Below are 7,886 nucleotides of genomic sequence, written 5' to 3' on the forward strand. Positions count from 1 at the left end.
CCCCCATCCTGCCCCCAGCACCCCCATCCTGCCCCCCAGCATCCTCAGTGCCCCCCCCACTGCCCCATCCTGCCCCCCAAGACTCCCCATCCTGCCCCCAGCACCCCCATCCTGCCCCCCAGCATCCTCAGTGCCCCCCCACTGCCCCATCCTGCCCCCCAAGACCCCATCCTGCCCCCAGGACCCACAATGTGCCCCCCATGCCCCCATCCTGCCCCCCAGCATCCTCAATCTCCCCCCTAGTGCCCCCATCCTGCCCCCCAAGACTCCCCCATCCTGCCCCCCAGCATCCTCAGTGCCCCCCACTGCCCCATCCTGCCCCCAAGACCCCATCCTGCCCCCAGGACCCCCAATGTGCCCCCCATGCCCCCATCCTGCCCCCCAGCATCCTCAATCTCCCCCCTAGTGCCCCCATCCTGCCCCCCAAGACTCCCCCATCCTGCCCCCCAGCATCCTCAGTGCCCCCCCACTGCCCCATCCTGCCCCCCAAGACCCCATCCTGCCCCCAGGACCCCCAATGTGCCCCCCATGCCCCCATCCTGCCCCCCAGCATTCTCAATCTCCCCGCCAGTGCCCCTATCCTGCCCCCTAAGACTCCCCCATCCTGCCCCCAGCACCCCCATCCTGACCCCCAGGACCCCCACCCCCCAACCTGTCCTCAGGACCCCAAACCTGTCCCCCAGTGCCCCATCCTGCCCCCCAAGACCCCCTAGACTGCTCCCTACACCCCCCCACCCTGCCCTCAGGACCCCAACCTGCTCCCTGAGACCCCCTAGCCTGCTCCCTACGCCCCCACCCTGCCCCCAAGCCCCCCCAACCTGCCCTCAGGACCCCCAACCTGCCCCCCATGCCCCCAGCCTGCTCCCCAGGCCCCCCACCCTGCCCTCCAGCACCCCAACCTGCTCTCAAGCCCCCCATCCTGCCCCCTGAGACCCCTTAGACTACCCCCTACACTCCAACCCTGCCCCCAGGACCCCCAATGTGCCCCCTAATGTGCCCCCCAATGCCCCATCCTGCCCCCCAAGACTCCCTAGCCTGCTCCCTACGCCCCCACCCTGCCCCCAGGACCCCCAATGTGACCCCCAATGCCCCATCCTGCCCCCCAAGCCCCCCCAACCTGCCCTCAGGACCCCCAACCTGCTCCCCAATGCCCCCAGTCTGCTCCCCAGGCCCCCCACCCTGCCCTCCAGCACCCCAACCTGCTCTCAAGCCCCCCCAACCTGCCCCTCAGTGCCCCATCCTGCCCCCCGAGATCCCTTGGACTGTTCCCTACACTCCAACCCTGCCCCCAGGACCCCCAATGTGCCCCCCAATGCCCCACCCTGCCCCCAAGACTCCCTAGCCTGCTCCCTACGCCCCCATCCTGCCCCCAAGCCCCCCCAACCTGCCCTCAGGACCCTCAACCTGCCCCCCAATGCCCCATCCTGCCCCCCAAGACCCCCTAGCCTGCTCCCTATGCCCCCCACCCTGCCCCCAATACCCCCTGCCGCCCCCCTTACCGGCGGCGCCCGCCCCGGGGGGCTGCCCGGGACCCCCCGGCACCTCGGCCAGGAACTCGTAGACCTTGTGGGGGTCGTTGGCGTCGCCGCTGTGGTCCTCGAGCATCCGCAGCCCCGGCTTGCGGTTCAGCGCCGAGCGGAAGTTGCGCTTCCAGACCGCCGGCACCGGCGGGTCCACGCCGGGGCGGTAGCACCCGCTGGCGATGGCCCAGTCCTGCGGGGGGGGGGGGGGGGGGGGGGGGAACACACGGGGGGGTTCCCCCCCCCCCAAAGCTCTGGGACGGACCCCCTGTTAAGCAGGGGGACGCCCCGCTGCGGGGTTAGGGGGAAGATGGAGGCGTTTTGGGGTGCAGGGGGATGGAGAGGGTTGTTGGGGGGGATTGGGGGTGCTGGGAGGGTTGTGTGGGGTGCTTGGGGTGGGCCGGGGGGGGGTGCCAAGAGGTTGCTGAGTGGGTTCAGGGGGTCCGTGCGGTGCTGCAGGGGGGAGCAAGGAGATGCTGGGGGGGGCCGTGGGGGTGCCAAGGGGTGCGGGGGGGGTCTGTGGAGACACCAGGGGGTGCTGGGGGGGTCTGTGGGGGTGCCAAGAGGTTGCTGAGTGGGTGCAGGGGGTCCGTGCGGTGCTGCAGGGGGGAGCAAGGAGATGCTGGGGGGGCCGTGGGGGTGCCAAGGGGTGCAGGGGGGTCTGTGGGGGTTCCAGGGAGGCTGTGGGGGGTCCGTGGGGGTGCAGGGGTGGGATCTGTGGGGGTGCAGGGGGGTGCCGGGGAGTCTGGGGGGTCCGTGGGGGTCTAGGGAGGTCTGTGGGGGTGCAGGAGGGTGCTGGGGGGGGCAGTGAGAGCACCAGGGAGTCTGTGGGGGTGCTGGGGGCTCTAGGGGGGGCTGTGGGGGTGCAGGGGGTTTTAAGGGGGTCTGTGGGGGTGCCAGGGAGTCTGTGGGGTCCAGGGGGGTCTATGGGGTGCTAGGGGGTCTGGGGGGGCTGTGGGGATGGGTGGGGGAGTCTGGGGGGGTTCAGGGGGGTCTAGGGGGGTCCATGGGGGTGCTAGAGGGTCTGTGGGGGTGTTAGAGGGTCTAGGGGGGTCCGTGGGGGGCTGAGGGAGTCTGGAGGGGAACAGGGCGGTCTGAGAGGGTGCTGGGGGGGGGGCCGTGAGGCTGGTGGGGAGGTGTAGGGGGTGCAGGGGGTGCTGGGGGGTCGATGAGGGTGCCAGGGAGTTTGTGGGAGTCTGGGGGGGGTCTAAGGGGGTACAGAGGAGTCTACGGGGATCCATGGGGGTGCTGGGGGAGTCTAGGGGGGAACGGGGGGTCTGGGGGGGCCATGGGGGTGCTGGGGGGCTGTGGAGATGGTGGGAGGTGTAGGGGGATGCGGGGCGGTGCTGGGGGGTCGATGAAGGTGCCAGGGAGTTTGTGGGGGTCTGGGGGGTCTAAGGGGGTACAGAGGAGTCTAGGGGGGATCCGTGGGGGTGCTGGGGGGGCTATAGGGGTACGGGGGGGTCTAGGGGGCTGTGGGGGTGCTAGGGGAGTCTAGGGGGGAACAGGGAGGTCGGGGGGGTGTGGGGATGGTGGAGAGGTGTAAGGGGTGCAGGGGGGCGATGAAGGTGCCAGGGAGTTTGTGGGGGTCTGGGGGGTCTAAGGGGGTACAGAGGAGTCTAGGGGGATCCGTGGGGGTGCTGGGGGGGCTATAGGGGTACGGGGGGGTCTAGGGGGGGCTGTGGGGGTGCTAGGGGAGCCTAGGGGGGAACAGGGAGGTCGGGGGGGGCCGGTGGGATGGTGGGGAGGTGTAGGGGGGTGGGGGCGGTGCTGGGGGGTCGATGAAGGTGCCAGGGAGTTTGCGGGGGTCTGGGGGGGTCTAAGGGGGTACAGAGGAGTCTAGGGGGATCCGTGGGGGTGCTGGGGGGGCTATAGGGGTACGGGGGGGTCTAGGGGGGCCGTGGGGTGCTAGGGGAGTCTAGGGGGGAACAGGGAGGTCGGGGGGAGACGTGGGGGTGCTGGGGAGGTGTAGGGAGGGTGCGGGGCGGTGCTGGGGGGTCGATGAGGGTGCCAGGGAGTTTGCGGGGGGGCCCGGGGGGTACCTGGAAGAGCTGGAAGTCCTCGGGGGCGACGTCGTGGCGCAGGCCGTGCTTCCAGGGCACGCGGAAGCGGGTGGCCCCCAGCCAGCGCACGCCGGGGTAGCAGCCCCGGTCGAGCTGCGCCCGCAGCCAGGGCAGGATGAGGGGCTTCGGGGTGCCCATGGCTGCTGGGGGGGGCGGCGGGGGGGGTGTCACCGTGGGGGCAGACAGGTCTTGGGGGGGGCAGACTGGGAGGGGGTGTCACCGCAGGGGCAGACAGGTCTTGGGGGTAGACTGGGGTCTGGGGGGGGGGGAGGATGGGGTCCTGGGGGGGCAGGTTGGGGCCCTTTGGGAGGTAGGTGGGGGTCTGGGGGGGCAGAAAGGGGTCCTGGGGGGGCAGGTTGGGGCCCTTGGGAGGTAGGTGGGGATCTGGGGGGGGCAGATGGGGTCCTTGGGGGGGTAGATTGGGGTCCAGGGGGGTGGGCAGGGGGGACAGATAGGTGTCCAGGGGGGGCAGACCGAGTCTGGGAGGGCAGATGGGGATCCGGGGGGGCAGATGGGGTCCTTGGGGGGTAGATTGGGGTCCAGGAGGGTGGGCAGGGGGGGCAGATAGGTGTCCGGGGGGGCAGACCAAGTCCAGGGGGGCAGATAGGGCTCCGGGGGGGCAGATGGGGTCCTTGGGGGGGTAGATTGGGGTCCAGGGGGGTGGGCAGGGGGGACAGATAGGTGTCCAGGGGGGCAGACCGAGTCTGGGAGGGCAGATGGGGATCCGGGGGGGAGATTGGGGTCCTTGGGGGGGGAGATTGGGGTCCAGGGAGGGTGGGCAGGGGGGACAGATAGGTGTCCGGGGGGCAGACCGAGTCCAGGGGGGCAGATAGGGCTCCGGGGGGGGCAGATGGGGTCCTTGGGGGGGTAGATTGGGGTCCAGGAGGGTGGGCAGGGGGGGCAGATAGGTGTCCGGGGGGGCAGACCGAGTCTGGGAGGGCAGATGGGGGTCCGGGGGGGCAGATGGGGTCCTTGGGGGGTAGATTGGGGTCCAGGAGGGTGGGCAGGGGGGACAGATAGGTGTCCGGGGGGGCAGACCGAGTCCAGGGGGGCAGATAGGGCTCCGGGGGGGCAGATGGGGTCCTTGGGGGGGAGATTGGGGTCCAGGGGGGCGGGCAGGGGGGCAGATAGGTGTCCAGGGGGCAGATGGGGTTCTTGGTGGGGGGGAGATTGAGGTCGGGGGGGGTCAGATAGGGGTCCTTGGGGGGGGGAGATGGGGATCCGGGGGGCAGATGGGGGTCCAGAGGGGCATATGGGTCCTTGGGGGGGTAGATTGGGGGTCCGGGGGGGCAGATGGGGGTCGGGGGGGCAGATGGGGTCTTTGGGGGGGTAGATTGGGGTCCAGGGGGGCGGGCAGGGGGGGCAGATAGGTGTCCGGGGGGGGCAGACAGAGTCTGGGAGGGCAGATGGGGGTCCGGGGGGGCATATGGGGTCCTTGGGGGGGGAGATTGGGTCCCGGGGGGGGCAGATGGGGGTCGGGGGGGCAGATTGGGGTCTGGGGGGGGGCAGGCGGGGGCAGAGAGGGGTCCCAGGGGGGCAGACCGAGTCCGGGGGGGGCAGATGGGGTCCTTGGGGGGGTAGATTGGGGGTCCGGGGGGGGGCAGATGGGGGTCGGGGGGCAGATTGGGGTCTGGGGGGGGGCAGGCGGGGGCAGAGAGGGGTCCAGGGGGCAGACCGAGTCCGGGGGGGGCAGATGGAGGGGTCCTGATCCTTGGGGGGGTAGATTGGGGTCCGGGGGGGGGGCAGATGGGGGTCGGGGGGCAGATTGGGGTCTGGGGGGGGGCAGGCGGGGGCAGAGAGGGGTCCAGGGGGGCAGACCGAGTCCGGGGGGGGGGCAGATGGGGTCCTTGGGGGGGGGAGATTGGGGTCGGGGAGGGGTCAGATTGGGGTCCGGGGGGGGGGAGATTGGGGTCCGGGGGGGGGCAGTTGGAGGCCGGGGGGGGGCGCATCAGGCCGGGGGGGGGGGGGGGAAGGACCAGCCCCGGGGGGGGGGGGCGGGTGGAACAGACCGGCCCCGACCACCCCCCGCCGGGGCCCACGTGACCCCCCGCCCCCCCCCGTACCTGTCCGCGCTGCGCTCCCCGCGGAAGTGCCCAGGCCGGGTCACGTGACGGCGCGGCGCGGTCACGTGACGGGGACCTGCCCAGAGGGGCGGGGCCTCAATGGGGCCGGAAGGGGGGCGGGGGGTGCCCCGGGGGGGGGGGACACGGGGTCCCTGTGGGTGATATGGGGGCCTATAGGTGATGGGGGGGGGTGGGTGCCCCGTGGGGAGGGACACGGGGTCCCTGTGGGTGATATGGGGGCCTATAGGTGGGGGGGGTGGTGGGTGCCCCGTGGGGGGGGGACACGGGGTCCCTGTGGGTGATATGGGGGCCTATAGGTGAGGGGGGGCAGTGGGTGCCCCTGGGGGGGGGGACACGGGGTCCCTGTGGGTGATATGGGGGCCTATAGGTGAGGGGGGGCGGCGGGTGCCCCGGGGGGGGGGGACACGGGGTCCCTGTGGGTGATATGGGGGCCTATAGGTGAGGGGGGGCGGCGGGTGCCCCGTGGGGGGGGGACACGGGGTCCCTGTGGGTGATATGGGGGCCTATAGGTGAGGGGGGCGGCGGGTGCCCCGTGGGGGGGGACACGGGGTCCCTGTGGGTGATATGGGGGCCTATAGGTGGGGGGGGTGGGTGCCCCGTGGGGGGGGACACGGGGTCCCTGTGGGTGATATGGGGGCCTATAGGTGGGGGGGTGGGTGCCCCGTGGGGGGGGACACGGGGTCCCGGTGGGTGATATGGGGGCCTATAGGTGGGGGGGGTGGGTGCCCCGTGGGGGGGGACACGGGGTCCCTGTGGGTGATATGGGGGCCTATAGGTGGGGGGGGGTGGGTGCCCCGTGGGGGGGGACACGGGGTCCCTGTGGGTGATATGGGGGCCTATAGGTGGGGGGGGCGGCGGGTGCCCCGTGGGGGGGGACACGGGGTCCCTGTGGGTGATATGGGGGCCTATAGGTGAGGGGGGCGGCGGGTGCCCTGGGGGGGGGGACACGGGGTCCCTGTGGGTGATATGGGGGCCTATAGGTGAGGGGGGGGCGGTGGGTGCCCCGTGGGGGGGGGACACGGGGTCCCTGTGGGTGATATGGGGGCCTATAGGTGAGGGGGGGCGGTGGGTGCCCCGTGGGGGGGGGACACGGGGTCCCTGTGGGGGATATGGGGGCCTATAGGTGAGGGGGGGTGGGTGCCCCGTGGGGGGGGACACGGGGTCCCTGTGGGTGATATGGGGGCCTATAGGTGAGGGGGGGGCGGCGGGTGGCCCGTGGGGGGGGACACGGGGTCCCTGTGGGTGATATGGGGGCCTATAGGTGAGGGGGGGGCGGTGGGTGCCCCGTGGGGGGGGGACACGGGGTCCCTGTGGGTGATATGGGAGCCTATAGGTGGGGGGGGCGGCGGGTGCCCCGTGGGGGGGGACACGGGGTCCCTGTGGGGGATATGGGGGCCTATAGGTGAGGGGGGGCGGTGGGTGCCCCGAGGGGGGGACACGGGGTCCCTGTGGGTGATATGGGGGCCTATAGGTGAGGGGGGGGCGGCGGGTGCCCCGTGGGGGGGGGACACGGGGTCCCTGTGGGTGATATGGGGGCCTATAGGTGAGGGGGGGCGGTGGGTGCCCCTGGGGGGGGACACGGGGTCCCTGTGGGTGATATGGGGGCCTATAGGTGAGGGGGGGCGGCGGGTGCCCCGTGGGGGGGGGACACGGGGTCCCTGTGGGTGATATGGGGGCCTATAGGTGAGGGGGGGGCGGTGGGTGCCCCGTGGGGGGGGGACACGGGGTCCCTGTGGGTGATATGGGGGCCTATAGGTGGGGGGGGCGGCGGGTGCCCGTGGGGGGGGACACGGGGTCCCTGTGGGTGATATGGGGGCTATAGGTGAGGGGGGGCGGTGGGTGCCCCGTGGGGGGGGACACGGGGTCCCTGTGGGTGATATGGGGGCTATAGGTGAGGGGGGGCGGTGGGTGCCCCGTGGGGGGGGACACGGGGTCCCTGTGGGTGATATGGGGGCCTATAGGTGAGGGGGGGGCGGCGGGTGCCCCGGGGGGGGGGACACGGGGTCCCTGTGGGTGATATGGGGGCCTATAGGTGAGGGGGGGCGGCGGGTGCCCCGTGGGGGGGGGACACGGGGTCCCTGTGGGTGATATGGGGGCCTATAGGTGAGGGGGGGTGGTGGGTGCCCCGTGGGGGGGGGACACGGGGTCCCTGTGGGTGATATGGGGGCCTATAGGTGGGGGGGGCGGCGGGTGCCCCGTGGGGGGGGGACACGGGGTCC

General features: G+C 72.5%; 1 protein-coding gene across 1 annotated transcript; it reads right to left on the minus strand.

The window, feature by feature from the left end:
- Positions 1-1,499: 1,499 nt before the first annotated feature.
- LOC138063696 (interferon regulatory factor 3-like) lies at positions 1,500-5,711 on the minus strand (the record flags this gene model as incomplete). The annotated part of the gene is made up of 3 exons (XM_068923579.1): positions 5,647-5,711; positions 3,563-3,723; positions 1,500-1,713 (listed from the first exon to the last, which is right to left on the minus strand). Coding segments are annotated over exons 2-3 (373 nt in total), but the record flags the coding sequence as incomplete, so codon positions are not given.
- Positions 5,712-7,886: the final 2,175 nt, after the last annotated feature.

The sequence above is a fragment of the Struthio camelus genome, chromosome 34 (assembly GCF_040807025.1).
Source record: "Struthio camelus isolate bStrCam1 chromosome 34, bStrCam1.hap1, whole genome shotgun sequence".
In the NCBI taxonomy this organism is placed as follows: Eukaryota; Metazoa; Chordata; class Aves; order Struthioniformes; family Struthionidae; genus Struthio; species Struthio camelus.